The following is a 16,341-nucleotide window of genomic DNA, read 5'->3' on the forward strand; positions in this document are numbered from 1 at the left end:
GGGGTAGAGCAGGGAAGAAAGCAGCCAAGGGGGACAGGGAGATCTGGAAGCAGGGCCCAAGGGGACATCTGATTGTTTGGTTCTTCCTACCTCAAGGGTACCTAGCCACAGAGGGGGCCCTTAGCCTCCGTGCAGCGTGGATATGAAGAGGATGCTGTCCTGGTCCTGAAGCTGGTAGTCCAGCTCACCCTGACCCAGGAGAGAGAGGAGGGGGAGACTGTCAGGCGCACTTCCCCAGTTTCTCCCCTAGGTATGAGGAGAGGAAGCGGGGAGTGCCTGGCTGCTCTGGGAGAGAAAGACAGCATCTGCCAGAAAAACGGGTACCCTACATGTTAACCTGCAAATCTCTAGGATGGGGAGCTCACCTCTTACCCCCAGCTCCCCATTCCTTCTTTACTTGGGGTGGGAGACTTGAATCACCTCAGTTTGGCAGCTGGAGTAGGGAAGAGGACTACCCAGCCACCCCAAGTGGGCTACATGAGAGCTCCAAGGCTCTCTTGCTGAAGCAGTGAGGGTAGCATCTGGGGGAGGGATGTCCCAAGGTACTGACCAGCAGTTCCCAGTCGGCATCATTAATCAGCACCAGAATTCCTGGCCGCCTGTGGGAAAGAGGGTGGTAAGTAGCAGAGAGTGAAGGGTAGAAGGTGGGCACAGGAGTAGGAGTAGAGAGCCTTAGATTCCTTGGGCTGCAGGGAAGTGTGGTGGGGAGCTTTTCCTTCTGAAGTTCTAGTTGAAGATCCCCCAGAAAGTGGAGGCTACAGTCTGCATCTGAAGAAAACCAGCCCATATAGCTGTGCTCTTTGGAACTGGGTGTGAATTCCAGCACCACCGCTGCACCTTGTGCAAGGCACTTTGTTTCTCATAGCATCAGTTTCCTCATCTGAAAACAATGTCTTTTCAATTATAGTGTCTTCCTCAAGAAGTCTGTGTGAGGATGAGATGTCATGAACTTATGAGACACGTGCTCACTTCTTTGTGTGTCATGGCAACCATTAATAGCAGCGTATCATTCCAGGAGTCTGGATGCACTCTCCTTAGCCCTGGAAATGAAGAGCTTTGGCTTCTAGGCCACCCCTATCCCCACCCTGGAGAGAAGGCTATCTTGGCTCTTCTTGATCAGAGGAGGCTACGAGCAGCACAGCACTCTGAATGCTCTAAATCAGCCCTGTCCAGCATGGGCAGGGTGGAACAACATTTGGATAGGCACCCTGGACTGGTTCCTGCTGGAAGTCCCTGGAGGCGGGCCACTAGGACTGCTGGACCATGACCTGAATGGTAGCCCTCGCTTACAGGGCATGTTGGTGACCCATGTTTCCAGGCAGGTGAACGTGTCTCACAGTAACTCTGCCCACTATTCTAACAAATTAGGCTGGTCTAGTTTTAGAAATTAAGTGACTTCTTGGCACATGGAACTTAGCTTCTGTCCTAGGAAGCTGGGCTGGACCTGGAACAGGTATAAAAGCTTTGGGCTGGGGGTAGGAGAGTCCACAGTGAGCACAAATGTGTGTTTGTACACACACATGCACACATGTGCACAAAATCAGCAACTCCCTGGAATCCTAGATCTGCGCTGTCCCATTTGGTAGCCACTAGGCCCGTGTGGCCATTTAAATTACAACGAAATAAAATTAAAGTTTAGTTGCTCAGTCACACTAGCCACATTTCAAGGACTCGATAACCCCACATAGCAAATGGCTGCTATACTGAACAGCACAGATACAGACCATTTCTGACATCACAGAAAATTCTATTGGAGAGCACTGTCCTAGACCACTGAGGGCCGAAAGGGTCTTTGGCAACTGTCTTCTTCTCAGCACTTACTATACAAACAGAATAGCTCAGGCCCAGAGAAAGGAAGAAATTTGCTTAAGCTTCCACAGCAAGTTTGAGGTCATGAGAAGGCTGAATATAAGTTTTTAAGAAATTCACCAATTTCCTTTCATCTGGGCTTTTTAAAAATCCCCAACAACCCACTGTGGTAACAAGAAAACTAGAACTAAGAGCTGGACAGAAGCAGTTTCCTCAGAGAGGTGAAGAGAGGACAGAGGGGAGAACAGAACTCAGAGAAGGCTGAGGATGAATCCAAGGATAGCAGCTCAAACACCCTCCCCCCGACCTCCATCCTCTTCAGGGAAGGGAAGAAAGGAACTCACACACTGTCTCCTTGGATGAACAACTCTGGTCGCTCTTTTAGCAAATTCTTCTTGATCCAGACAAGGAGGTTCCGGATGTCCCCTGGAAAGGAAGGCACAGGACAAACTACTGTTACTCTCAAATGACTCCTGGCCCCTAGAACCTTGCCTGGACCAGAAAGAAATGAGTATGGGGCTTAGAGGGCCCCTTGTGGACCAGACTGTGATGGCCCACAAACTTGTGGATCCCCAAGGTGAGGATGTGGGTTAGTGACCTGCTAGCAAGGTCTTCAGAGAAAAGTGGCACCTAGCAACACTGAAGGCCCGTAAGGGGGACTCAAGACAGACAGCAGGAGGAACTGCCACACCTGAAAGGGTTGGGAGACAGACCCCCAATGGTCTGAAACTGCTGCAGACAGGCTTCTGAGGCTCTGAAAAGCCCCCTCTACCTTTATCTCTCCAACCAGTCCCAGGTGAGGAGGATTCAGTTCTCTCATGGAAGGGTCTGCATACATTTCCCTTTGTGAGGGAAGAAAAACAATTGCTGAGCCGATAGCATCAGTTAATTTCCTCTGGCAAAGGCAGAGAGGCTCCTTCACCAGTGATGCTGACAAATCACTGCTCCACTACTCCCCCCTTCCCCATGCCCTCCAGACCTGGGGCGGTCACCCTGAAGCTAGGGCTGCTGAAAACTCCCTGGAGAGGCAAGTGACTCGGGGTCAAAAGGGCCTCTTCTGCTCAACAGAACCGTGACATCTGCCTGCTTGTGGTTCTAGGACAGCCACCAGTCTCTTCCTACATGGTATGGAGGCTCAGAGGTACCTATCCCTAGGGTTAGCTCTCTTTGGTTTGAGCCCTTCCAAGGAGCAGGACTCTCAGGTCACAGCATACTCAGATTGGTTCCATGAAGTTCCCAAAGTCTATGGTTCTCAACTACCCACTCCTCAAACGGGCTGCTGGATTCCTTCTCCTTCTCAGAGACTTGAGCATAAAAAGCCTAAGGAAACCACCAGCTCTGGGTAGCCAGTAGGGGCTTGGGGTTAACTAGCCCGCTAACCAGACGGCTGGCGGTTCAAACCCACCAGCCACTCCTCGGAAGGAAGGTTGGGCAATCCGACTTCCGTAGTGATACTGCCTCGGAAACCCAAGGAGGGGTCGCTATGAGTCGGGTTTGACTCAACAGCACATAACAACAACAACAACATCCTGAGTCAGAGTCTCAAAGGGGCTTGCTGTCCTGGAGTCATGGCTAAAACAAAGCCCAGGGGCTAAGCTGGAGAAGGACCCAGGGTATCAATGTCTTGGTTTTCCTGCCTAGAGGGCAGAGTCTTGGAGTGTGATAGAGGCAAGGCTGCTTGGAGGAGAGGTAAAGGGCATCTATAGTTCTCCTCTCAGTCTAGGCCTGACAGTCTGTCATACACACACACACATGCACGTGCGCGCGTGTGTGCAGCACCTGCCACAGGCAGTGGTTTTTTTTTTTTTTAATGCATTTTATTGAAATATAATTTATGTACAGTGAAATACACAAAACTAAAGTGACATAGGTCAATGCTTTTTTTTTTTTTGCGCAGTGTTTTAAGGCACTGTCACTGGCCTGTGGGCCACCCCCTAGGCAGGGAGGCAGACTGTATTGTCAGGCCTACAGCCTAGATGGGCTAGTTCCCTCTGCTCTGTGCCAACTTCCCTGGATCATATGCCAACAGAGCACAGGACCATGGGCAAAGTGTCCATGGATTAAGATTGGTGCCTTCAATCTTAATTTCTACTTTTAAACAAAGCAGACTGGTCTTCCTGGTTTCTGGAGCAGGCAGGGAGTATTGCATCCATCTAGCTGCCTTCCATTCTGACTCCTGGACAGGCTCCTCCCTGAGGCCTGGGTTTCAGAGGCTTCCCCTTGGCTCTGGCTCCTCTTGGCCTCCATCTTGGCACTGTCTGGTGGGCCGCCAGCTCATATATCTTGTGGCCGCTCGATAGAGCTGCTGGGGCCTGACACATCCATCAGCCAGCCTTGGCAGGCAGGGTTGTGCCTGTGTATGCAGAGGCACTGAGAGGGACTGGGCAGTGCCTCCCAGAAGGCCACCAGCTGACTGGACCAGACTCAGTTAGGTAACAGACCTGGATCCCTCCAAAAGCAGAGGACTTCTGCTCTACTCTGAATAGGTTTGGGATGGTAGGGAGGAGGGCAAGTGGTCATGTTGGGGCTATCCAGGTGATGGCACCATCATGGAGTGCTCCTGGAGGGCTGGGCTGGGGTGAGTCTGCTGCCTGGTGCTAGCTCATTTATCATGATGCTCCTATTTGCTGAGGTCACTCCCTCCTCCTCTGCCTACATTCTTGATAGCCTGTTACCATGGTGAGGCCACTGCATCACCACTTGTATTGTTCCCCCATGCCTGGATTTGGGGGTGGGGAGAGGTGGAACTCATGGCTCCCTTCGCAGACTGCAAGGGCCACTTGGTCTGGCCTGAAACACACCCCCAGGGATCCCTTGCTAGGCTTGTTGAGGCCCAGACAATATGCAAATAGCCTCCAAGCCAGATGGTCGGCTTCCAAAGGCGCCCAGGGGAGGAGGAAGGGTTAAGCAGAGTCAGGGGCTGGTGGCTTGGAGATGGCTCTGGGATAGACAGGGGGCTGGGGACTTTCACCTTCCTCCCTCTGTGTCTGGCCTTCCCTTTCCTACTGAGAGTAGTCTCCTTCCTGGGAACCCAAGCAATTATTCAGAAGACAAATTTTTATTGAGCAACTACTAGATGCCAGGTGCCAGAGAGAAGGCAGTGAATAAGACAAGACATAGCGCCTACCCTCATGGAGCTAACAGATTAGTAGGGGAGATGGACACTCAGTTACTGAATTAGTTGTGATAAATGCTACAAAAACATTCAAGGGACAGCGAAAGCATTTATCAAGATATTGCCTTTGGTCTGGGATCAAGAAAAGCTTTAACATTGAAGCTGAGGACTGAAGGATGAATGGGGTGGGAAGGGAGAGGATTCCGGGCAGAAGGAAGAGCATATGGGAAGACCTGAGGCAGGATGGAATTGGCAGGTTCAAGACACTGGGACAGAGAGAGCAAGATCAGCATGGGATGAGGCCAGAGCAGTAGCTAGGGGCCACATCATGCAGGGCCTTGTAGGCCTTATGAAGGAATGTGTTTTGGAAAAGGCCTCTAATCTCTTCCTGAATGCCAGGGCTATTTACCACCTGCATTGCTCCCTGGGCATTCAGCCCACACCTCCTGGGCCTGTGCTCCCAAGTTTCTTTGTCTCAACACGTGTATGAAGACCCAGCTCAGATGTAGGGCATTACTATTACTAGCTGACTGTCTTCTGAGGACCCAGCACCTGCCACAGCACATAGCACAAGACCTTACACCCCAAACATCTGAGATGTTTACTGAATTCACGAGCAACTGCAGATGCGGGAGGAACCAGTTAAGAGCACAGACTTTGGTATCAGACAGCCCTAGTTTTGAGTCCAACTCCATCACTTACTGGTTGTATGACCTTGGGTAAGGAATTCTAAGCCTCAGTTTTCTTTTTTTGTCAAATGGAGATGCTAAGAATATCTCAGGGTTTTTGTGAGGATCAAATATGATCTATGTATGTCACTGTGGCAAGCACATCAACGTTGTAATAGTTCTATGACCTGGAGGAGGAACCTGTACTCTTTGCCCTCCCTTGATATCCTGAGTTTCCACATGCTCTGCCCAGTGGCTGGTACCCTGAAGATATGCTTTGGAGAGTGGGGTACAGTCAATCACTAATTAGACAGTGCTAGAAGTGGCTGTGGTTTTCTGTGGGGTACACTACCTTCCCATTAAAATCTGGAGAGGGAACAGGGAGTTAGGAGAGTTGTAGGGGGTCCCAGGCACTGGTCTGTTCTCCATTTTAGACATTCAGACCCATAGGATGTCTAAAGTTGACTAATGCTCCCAGGATGAAATCATATTCAGAGGCTGTGGGTGCTGGACGCCAGACTGCCCCGGGCAAGAAGCACCAGAGGAAGGAAATGACAACCCTAATCTGACTGCAGAGAGCCTTGGGACCTAGACTACCCTTGTGGGGAGAAGCAGGAGACAGGAGTTGATTGCTCTGTGGTAGAATGGTTAAGAGCTGACATTCTGGAGCCAGAAAGAGCTGGGCTGTGTGCTAGATGTGTGCAGGACACCTCTCTAAGTCTCAGGGTCATCTTAACAAATGGATATAATGATCTGAACTTCAAAGAGTTGCTCTGAGGATGGTAGCAGCATGCCCAGCATAGTATCAAACACAGGACGCACAAGATGTACTCAACTGATGGGTGCTGTGAGTTGTATATGCACAAATGGCTTCGGATTCCTTACTCTCTCAGCTGCCAGACTCTCTCTCTCTCTCTCTCTCATATAGGTTTCTGGTGAAGGGGCACCATGGCATGCCTGTCTTGAGAATGCCTACAAAAGCTTCCACCAGAACCTTTTACCCCAATGGACTTTGTCTAGTAGACACCAACCACCTACTGTGGCACAGCCCCTAAGAGTATGAATACTAGCATCTCAGGGCTGGAACCTAAACAGCCTGAAGATGCTTCTTGAACCCCTGCTGCAACAGATCTAGCAAGCCCTCATCCAGCCTCTCCTTGAACATCTCCAGGGACAGGCAGGTCAACTCACTTGTGCTAACAGCTAAGAGATCTTTTATCCTAAACAGAATACTGTCTTCCTGTCACTTCCACCTACTGCATCAAGTCAGTCCACAGGGACTACATCAACAAATGTGTCCCATCTTCCCCACGACGGCCCTTCAGATTTGAGAGAGAGAGAGACACTGATCCCCTAAGCCTTCTACCAGTTAAACCCTCATCCCACCAAGTCCACCAAGCTCCAAAACATGCTCTTCTGGGAGCCCACCCCAGGTCTTACTTGAAAAGGGAGAAGAAAAAGCTGGGACGGGGGAGTAAGAGAGAAGAGGGGGTGGAGAGAACATCAGAGGGTCCATTTACAAGTGAATGGGGGTAAGAATGGAGCAGTTTGTGGGCTAAACTGGCCTCAGAAGGAGGTTTACAGATGTGCGAGGGGACGCTCCTCATTGTTTAATTAAGCAGAAAGTGGATCTTTTCAAAAGCAATTTTGCACAGGGGCTGGGAGGTAGGAGGGAGAGAGAGGAGGGAGGTAGGGAGGGGATCAGCAAACAGGCCCTGAGAGCAGAGAAAGGAACAGCTGGCCCCAGAGAGGCTGTGAAGTGCATGCTAAGCAGTTTAAAGTGCCCAGGGGCTCCCTCGAGGCTCCTGCCCTCCCCCCACCAGGCACCCTTCAATGTGAGCAGAGCAGAGAGGGTACAAAGGCAGGGCAGGGAAAGGGGCAGGGACAGGTGAGGTAGGCATTTCTCCTGCTAGGGGCCAGGGCAGGTAATGCCCTCCACTGAGACAGTCTGCCCTGCAGAGTGCTGGGTTTGCTTCAGGCCACTGACAACTACAGACTGGTTGACTGTATCCTACCTCCAAAGCTGTCTGAGTATTGTCCCCAAGGTGCTAGGTTACTGAGTACAGTGTGTGGAAGCTCAGGATATCAAGAGAGGGCAAGCCTTGAGTTGAAGTGACCTTTGAGTCACAAAAGCCACAATGCCCACAAACCCCTAGGAGCCTACCAACCCTACCTACCAATCAAGGAGATGGCCTATTCTATCGGGTGGCTGTCAAGACATCCCCCTTTCACATATAAATAACTTCTCACTGGTTCCACGTCTTCTGCAGCACAGAACTGTACACATGAAGAGCTGGAAGGGAGTCGAAAGGCTGGCAGTTGGAGTCCACCCAGAGCTGCCTCGGAAGGGAAGCCTGTGGATCTACCTACTTCTGAAGAATCCGCCACTGGAAACGCTATAGAGCACAGTTCTGCTCTGACCCATATGGGATTGCCATAAATTGAAATTTACTCAACTGCAAATTTTTTTGTTTTGGTTTTTTTTTTTACAAGAACTGGAAGCAATCTTTTTGAAAATATGCATCAAACAGATATCCAGCTCAATAAACATTTAACTTAGCTCAAACTTCCCATTTTATAGATGGGAAAAAAGAGGCTCCCAGAAATAAGTGATTTGCAATTCCAGACTGTTACGTTCCTCTCTTGCAGTCACACCCACTTTGGCCTCCATGCTCTCACATTCTCTTCTCCCAACTTGGCTGGACGGGAAGCTCTCTCCTGGCCCAGAACCCAGGGTCAGGAGTCCTGGAGTCCCCTTGTTTGTGAGACTTGTCACAATCCATAATCTTATGGCTGCTATTCTTTCTGCTGGAGTATCCAAGACCTCCTTGGCCAAGTGGCAGCCCTTAGGCTGGGAAGGCTGCCAGACAACAGCTCTGGGCACAAGCATGGGGAAAGAGTAAGACTCCTGCCCTCTTGCTGGGCCCACGTGCCAGTAGGGCCTATGTCTCTAGGCACAGCAGGGCACAAATGGGAAGCAGAGGTAAAGACCCATAGCCAAGAAACCAAAGACTAAGGAAAGGGGTCATTCTGCTTCCTTTTCCTTCCTTTCTTCCCAGAGGGGGAAAGATCCATCTCCACCTGTCCTCTAATCAGTGGATGGTGGGTGAGATAGCAAAACTCTGAGTTCTAGCCCAGCTTCCATCCCTCCCTACCTGGTAATTCTGGACAGGCTACTACTACTCTCTCTCTTGCTGAGGTATGGTTTCCTTGATAATATCTACCAGGGCCATTATGGAAATTAAAATAAATAATAAGGCATGAATAAATGAATGAATGAAAGTTTAAAAACTGTACAATATATTACAGACGGGCAATGTCACAGTGATTCAAGGAGTCTTTTGGGATAAATGGTGGCAGGTTTGAGGCAAAGTACAAGGACTCTGGAGACCTTGGAATCTGGGTCTGCCATTGAAACAACTGTATGACATGTGATAAGACCCTTTACATCTCTGAGTTTCAGTTTCTACTTTTTAAAATGAGGATAATAATTGTCCAGTTGAGACAATTATACACACAACCATTTGGGGGTTTGCCTACCGCTCTACGCTCAACCTGTGCTCCTATAACACCGGCCTTCCTTCAGTTCTGAGCCCCCCCAAGCTGTTTCGCCCCATGGCCTTCCCAAGTGCTCTTCTTTAGCTTCAATGCCATCTTCTCAAAGAGGCCTTCCCTGACCACTTCTTAGTCTCACTGAGAACACCCTTTTGTTCTCCTTATAGCCATTACTACAATGAGTAATGATACAATTATACATTTGTTTATTTACTTGTTTATTGTCTGGCTCCTTGCCCACCACCCCCATCACACTATAATGTCCATTAGGGCAAGAATCACAGCTGGTTTGCTCAATACTGAATACCCAACAACTGTTATAATGCCTGGCACAAAGGAAGCACTCAAAAACTATGTCAACTAAATGGGAGACTAAAGTCCTTTTTATCATACCTGGCACTTGCTTTGTATTCAGTCAATGAATGAATGAAATGGGGCTGGAATTATGAAAAAATTGTGAACTTTCATGCCAAGCAAACTCAGGAGAAAATAAATCACTACTATGATGGTAATAAATGTCCCAGTGAGGTCTTGAAGATTGAATCCTTGAAAGGTTTCTTCTGAGACCCCCTTGTTCCCTCCCCAGGCTAAGACTGTGTGCCTATCTGTCAAACCAAGTAAAGCACAGTCACCTTTACCACCTATGGTGGTTATGTTTGTGTGTTAACTTGGCTGGGCCTGGTTGAGTGGCTGGGCAGCTGGTGGTAGTTACTCCCCATGGTGAGACTGGCAATCAACTCCATGATAAGATCTACCACAAGTAACTGAGTAGCTGTTTTGGGTATGTAGTCTGCTTCCCATATATAAGCAGCAGCTTTGGGAACGGTCTCTTGCTTGTGGCACACTTGGACCCTGCATGTAGTTGTGTCGTTGTTCAGCAGCCTGCCATGTTCTGCCGACCTTGGGACTTACAATGGACTTAAGTTAATGGCCTGCCATGTGGTTTAGTAATATCGGGCCTGTGCCATTTTATTTGTCAACCTTGGGCTTAGCAGCCTCAGCAGCCTCAGCAGCAAGCAGCTGTCTGAGTGAAGAAATGCCTCTAGCTGCAGTGGGCCAGGAGCAGGAGGCAGAGCTAGACCCCAAGGTTGAGGAGCTTTCACCCCCACCTCTAGAGCCTGGCACTTTGAACTTGGACTTAAAGCCTCCAAACTGTAAGAGAATAAACTTCTGTTTATTAAGACCATCCCATTTGTGGTATATTCTTGTCAGAGCGGCACTATGTAACCAGAACATCACCCCAGGCCTTCCCCCACCAGAAACATATATCCCACAATCTCACCCCCAGCTCAATTTGGGTAGTGCCCTGTTCCTGGTAAGTGTCCTCAAGTTTCTGAGTATGACAGCCAGATCTACCCTGTGTCACTGCTCCCTGGCCTGAGGGAAGATCAGAGAAGCCCTCTGGCAGCCAGTTAATTTGAACAATAATTGTTTTCCCAAATTGGCAGAAATATGTCCAGTTCCAGAGGAATCCTGTTAAACCTCACTTGATCATTTTCCACTGCCTCCTCGTATGATTGATCCCCTCTTCTCCCTAGAAGTATCTCAGCCATAAGTGGAGATTGGGCTCTATCTCTGAGCATTCTGCTCTTGCCATGACCTACTGCTAGGGGCAAAGGACCTCAAAAGACACAATATCCAGCCCCCTCCCCCTGGCTAGGCTGCTACTTCCTCAACAGGACCTCTGCAAGTTAACTCTTCACAGATGTTCCAATTTAAAGACTAAGGCTGGCTCTTGTTCATGTCTTAATCCCCAATGCCTGGTACATGGTCTGCCACACACAGGAGGTGCTCTATATACATTCATGAAAAAATTAAAAAGCTTTTGAATGAACAAATGACAAAAATCCATTATCTCCCATAGCCAACCACTCTCCAACTTTTTTATTTTGAACTCTGAAAAGTCTGAAAGAATTGTCAAGAAACACCCAAATACTCTTCATCTAAATTTAGTAATTGTAACCTTTTGCCACATTGGCCAGCCATTCTTAACTTGTATCCTTTTTGGCTGGATATTTTCTTTCTAATCTAAAGCTTCTTTCTATAACGTAACCTTGTCCACATTATTCTATAGTTAATAAATGAAGGTTATCAACTTCATGAGAACATCTCTCTGCTGCTATGTAATAACAGAGATGTATATTATACTTGAGGGAGCTCTGGTGGCATAATGCCTAAGGCACTTGACTGCCAACCAGAAGGCTGTAGGTTCAAACCCACCAGCCACTCCTCGGAAGACTGAGCAATCTATTTCCGTAGAGATACCACCTCGGAAACCCAAGGAGAGGTCATTATGAGTTGGAATGGACTCAACGGCAGTGAGTTTGAGTTATCTTATACCTGTTCCTTTTAACAACCATGAGATAGGCATTACCAGCCCCACTTCAAAGATGAGAACACTAAAGCTCAGAGAGGTGAGATCACTTGTCTAAAGTTCTAACAGGATTTAAACTCAAGTCTGTCTGACTACAGATCCCGTATCTGCAAGCACAAGGCTATACTGCCTTCCTCCTGCAAAGCTGGCTGACTCCAGAGACCGTCAGGGGAAAGTATCCTGGTAATCGTCTCTCTTCCTCCCTCCTTTGCCTGGCCCTTTCCACCTGAACAGAGGTGAGTGATCCCAGCAGACTGCCCAATTTCCCCCCAGAGAGCAGTTCAGAAGGCCAATACTCACAGGGCTCCTCCTGCCCAGGCAAGATGACTTGATGCTTCTTTACACCATCGAACAGGAGCTCCGCACCACCCCTGGAAAGAAGGACCAAAGAGAAAGACAGCCTTGTGAGCTGATGCTCACAAACAGGAGAAGGCAGCTGAAACTGAACACTGAGGCTAGAGTTGGAATTAGAAGCCCAAAAGATTTGGAGACTAAGGTTCGGGAATACCTTGGTTACCAGTGTGTTGGGTATCAGTGACTGATTCTAAAATGTGACATCCTTATGTGGTAAAGTAGAATATAAATAATTTTTACAAATAATTAAGCACTCAAATCTGCAGACTTTCATTTTCACTCCTCAGAGAACAGGCTTTAGGGTCTGTCAGCCCCGAGATGGAGATCAGGCTCCACTGCTGCCTGATTGTTAAGACTTTGCCCATGTGACTCAATCTTCTCAAGCCTTAAGTCTTTTCATCTGCAAGAAATGCTGACAAGTCATATGAGGAACACTGGAGACCCTGTGTCCTGGAGGTTTCTTCTGCCCAGGTGAGGGTTTGAAATACTCCTGCCCATGTCACCAAATGCTGTCCTGGTGGGCATAACATAGTGCCAGAGGGCAAGAGAGTCTACTGGGCTCAGCGTCAACTAATCATAATTACCCACATCACCTCACTATTTACAAGATGTTCCTCATCTCATTTCATCCTCAAGGCATCCCTGGGAAGGAGGCAGACAGACAGTATAAACTCCATCAGACAGAGATGCAGACTGAAGGCCAGAGAGGTCAAGTGACTTGTCTAAGGTCAGACAGACAATGGCTGAGCTAGGGTTTGAATCATAACTGGTTTTAGCTTAGCCTCAGAGGCCTTGGCAGGAAAAAAATACAAAAAACAAACAAGACTCCCCAAAAGCTAGGAAGCTTCTTGAGGGCAGAATTTGGTTCATGTCTATATCCCAACACTGGCCAAGGCTGGGATAGTGGAGATGCTCAAGCCAAGTCCAGAAGCCAGGGCTTCTGGTGAGACCAGGGCTCTTTCAGTGTCCCCCACTGCCTCTCCCTCCGAACCTCCTAATTCCCATCTCAGACTTCATGTGGGTCCTAACTCAGGCCTTTGATGGATGCAATGCCTCCCACCCCACTACCATTTCCCAATTTCAGGGAACAGAGATGTCCTGAGAGAGCCCACTGGGAGGTAAAGGCAAGGCAAACACTGTCATGGGGGAGACATGGGGCGACTGTCATCCAAACAAGGTCACGCTTTGTTGATGCAGAAATGTGGAGGGGGAGAGAAGGCCCATCTGTGGCTGCGCACAGGGCCATTTCAGCTGCAAGCCTGCACAGAGCCTCCATTTATCCCCTTCCAAGAGCCTCGTTCTCTCTTGGGTGGGGGCTGGCACACGCAGCAGCTGGGGTGGGGGAGGGTGATAGTCAAGGGGCTCAAGAGTGGGGGGTCAGAGAAGAGGGGTAGGAACTGGAAGAACTGGGACCCAGGCAAATAACCAAGAGTGGCCAAACCTGGTGGTGCCAGGCTCGAAGGCTGACTCTGTTTTTCCCTTCACAAGCAGATGAAGGGAGAACCAGTCTGGCTCAGTGAGTGACCTGCCACCACTGGGTTTACTGGCCCTCAAGGGAGGGGTTGACATTTCTGCTGCCAGCACATCTAAAAGGGGGAAAGTACATGCCTAGTTTCTGAGGTGATTCAGGGAGGCAGGCATGGGGTCTGTTCTGGCCCCAGAAGAGACCCAAGGCCAGACCTTTTATGTTTTACAAGGTTTGCTATTCAAACTCAACTAAGGAATTACATCTTAAGATATCTCACCTAACCTTCACCTGCCAATTGTTGGTGAGAGTGCTTGCTGGTACCAGTAACAGGTATAGACAGTCCCAAAACTGCCTTCACTGTATCTTCATTCTTTTTATCTTACACATTTTTATTTCCCTTTCCCTCCTGAAATGCAAGCCCTGCCTAGAACAGAGTCTAACACATAGTAGACACTCACTCAACAATTATTTGCAGAATGAATGAAAATGCCCATTTCTTCCCTTCTTCTCTGACATCAGTGGCAGTCCCTCCAATTAACAATACCTCCCAAACTCAGGAAAGAGGAAAAAGAAAGAGAGGGAAAGAACCTTACATCTGAGCCTTTAAGGCCTGGACTTCAGGGACATAAAACACATCTGCAATATGTATGTGAATCCTGGGTGGTGCCTGAGTAAATGCTTTGCTGAGGACAGCTCAGGAGTCAAGACAAAGGATGACCCAGGTGGTCATTAATGATAGGGAAGAAGGTGTGAGAAGCCTTCTAGAGAGTCTACCAAAGCTGGTGAGCCAAGAGGCCAACATCTGCTCAGCAGTAAGAGGCAAAGCCCTACTCAAGACTCTTTGAGGCCCAAGAGGCCCACTCAGGGACAAAAGGGAGAGAATCATGAGCATGGTGCCTTCTTTGCAAATCTGCTCAGGTTCAGAGTGAAGGGTAAAGAATGTGCTAAGACACACAGGAAATGAAAGACAGGCCAAGGGTAAAAACATGAAAAGTGACAAGGACAAAGAGAGAAAGAACCTGGGTTTGGCACACACCTTTGGTATTCTTGCTTCCTAAAGAAGGTTAAGGAGCTCTGGTAGCGTGGTGCCTAAAGCACTTGACTGCTAACCAGAAGGCTGGAGATTCAAACCCACCAGCCACTTTTTGGAAGGTAGGCTGGGCAATCTACTTCTGTAGTGATACTGCCTCGGAAACCCAAGGAGGAGTCGCTATGAGTCAGGTCCGACTCAATGGCAAATAACAACAAAGAAGGGAAAATTCTATGGGAGACAATGGTGGTGGGAGTGGGTAGTAGTGGTGAGGAATGGATGGAGGAATGCTGTCCTGCCTTACTGAGGCTCACTATTGCTCTTAGGGGTAAAGGAGACTTGAGGGTAGAGATGGTCAGGCCAGAAAAGAGGCAACTATGCTGATTTGTAAGTTCTGGAGAGTAAGGATATCTTCCTCATGACTTCTCCACAGCTGCCAGCATTGTGCCTGACACATAAAAGACATTTCTGATGAACAGATACCAGATCCGACTGAGTGAGAATGAAAGGCAAGTTGGCTAGAGATAAATCTTAACAGGCAATCTGCAGCTTCTCCCTTTCCAGCTCTGCTGTGACCTGTGAAGGCACAAGGAACCTCCTAGAACCCTCAGTTCTTTGAAGGCATAGCTGGGCCAAAGTTCAGTGATGCAAAATAGTCAGAAGGCTAAATCAGTACAGTTCTACTTGGATCCAAGGGGCCAGACAATACTATCAATTAAAATACATTCAACATTCATGAGACTACTCCCTTCTAAGGGACAGAAATGAACACTAGAGGGCACCGACAGAGTTCTATTTATCTTTGTATCCTCAGTGTCTGGCTCACTGCCTGGCACATGGTAAGCACTCAATAAAGAGTTGGTGAATGAACTACTCAATGAAGGGAAAACATGAAAGAAACTGAGGGCATCCAATGGAAGGAAAGGCATTTATGGGCAGTGGTTTTAGATTCCAATCCCAGACTTTTTCTTTCACATAAGCTTGGCTTGTGTATCTTCTACACACACACTCTCTCTCTAGTCCCAGCTTTTCCATGTGACTCTGGAAGCTACACCACTCCTCTCTTAGGGCCTCAGCGTCTTTGCCTTGTCTTTGACGTCGGCTGTTTTTTCCAGCTCTTAACCATGAGACACTATAAGCCGTGGCTGCTTCTATATGCAGGCGAGAGAAAATAGTGCTTTGATAGACATCCTCTCTGTTGTGTTTCTTCAGCTATTCGTCGGTTCCTCCAGTTGCTGCACTATCTTGTGCATACCGTACTGTCAGGGTTAGTTTTCCCTCACTGCTATCTTATTTATCCACGTATCTTTTTCACGCGACTCAAGATGTGCGGAACGCACTCAGCAAACTTACTGACTGTGCGGCAAAGGGCTCAGGTCTGTTTAGCATCATCAAGTCTTGGGAAATAGAAGAAAGGAGTCCCGTTCTGGCTAGGGTCCCACGAATAACAAGGCCTCAAAAACCGTGTAAGCGGAAATTGTTGCCTGAAGGTAGAAACAGGGCTTGAAGGGTGGCCTTTTTCGGTTCCAGGAGCTCAGGTTCTAGACTAACGGGATAAAGAGGCTGCCTGCTAACCATCACACCTTAAGTCCTGCAAAGCATCAAGAGGTACCCAGAACGCACCTCCCCTCCCGAAGGTGCGCCTCTATTCCTGAACATACGGCCTCGTTGCCAGAGAGGCCGAGCCCCTCAGATTCTCCGAGGCGAATGGCGTGGCTCAGGGCAGGTGCCAAAAGCCTCGGCGATTCGACCGTGAGAGGCCCCAAGGCAGAGGGAAGGGAGTTCCGGGCCCGACGACTTCAGGCCATCCCCACGGCGCCCCAGCACTGCGACTCACCCGAACTCCACTTCCACTGACAAGGGCGCTGCCATCTTGGGGAAGCCAAGCTCGCAGGAAACACACCTCAACTTCCGGCGCACCGCCCCACTTCCGGTCATCTCCCGATGCTGCGGCGGAAGAGGCGATGC

The 16,341-nt window shown here is 48.9% G+C and overlaps 1 protein-coding gene across 1 annotated transcript; it reads right to left on the reverse strand.

Moving 5' to 3' along the window:
- Window positions 1-120: 120 nt before the first annotated feature.
- Window positions 121-16,311, reverse strand: URM1 (ubiquitin related modifier 1). Its single transcript, XM_007944271.2, has 5 exons — window positions 16,211-16,311; window positions 11,822-11,892; window positions 2,154-2,235; window positions 551-599; window positions 121-189 (listed from the first exon to the last, which is right to left on the reverse strand). The coding sequence occupies exons 1-5, from the start codon at window positions 16,309-16,311 to the stop codon at window positions 121-123; spliced, it is 372 nt and encodes a 123-aa protein (XP_007942462.2).
- Window positions 16,312-16,341: the final 30 nt, after the last annotated feature.

Source organism: Orycteropus afer, unplaced genomic scaffold (genome assembly GCF_000298275.1).
Source record: "Orycteropus afer afer isolate SDZICR_OR568_19922 unplaced genomic scaffold, OryAfe1.0 scaffold00123, whole genome shotgun sequence".
Lineage (NCBI taxonomy): Eukaryota > Metazoa > Chordata > Mammalia > Tubulidentata > Orycteropodidae > Orycteropus > Orycteropus afer.

What these genes read in the sequence shown, in the direction of transcription:
- URM1 (XM_007944271.2), bottom strand. Translation starts at nt 16,311, where the DNA reads ATGACCGGAAGTGGGGCGGTGCGCCGGAAGTTGAGGTGTGTTTCCTGC. An exon ending in TCAGTGGAAGTGGAGTTCGG is followed by an intron (nt 11,893 to 16,210) that starts GTGAGTCGCAGT and finishes CCTTCTTTCCAG; the next exon opens with GGGTGGTGCGGAGCTCCTGT. An exon ending in GCCTGGGCAGGAGGAGCCCT is followed by an intron (nt 2,236 to 11,821) that starts GTGAGTATTGGC and finishes CTTCCTTTCCAG; the next exon opens with GGGACATCCGGAACCTCCTT.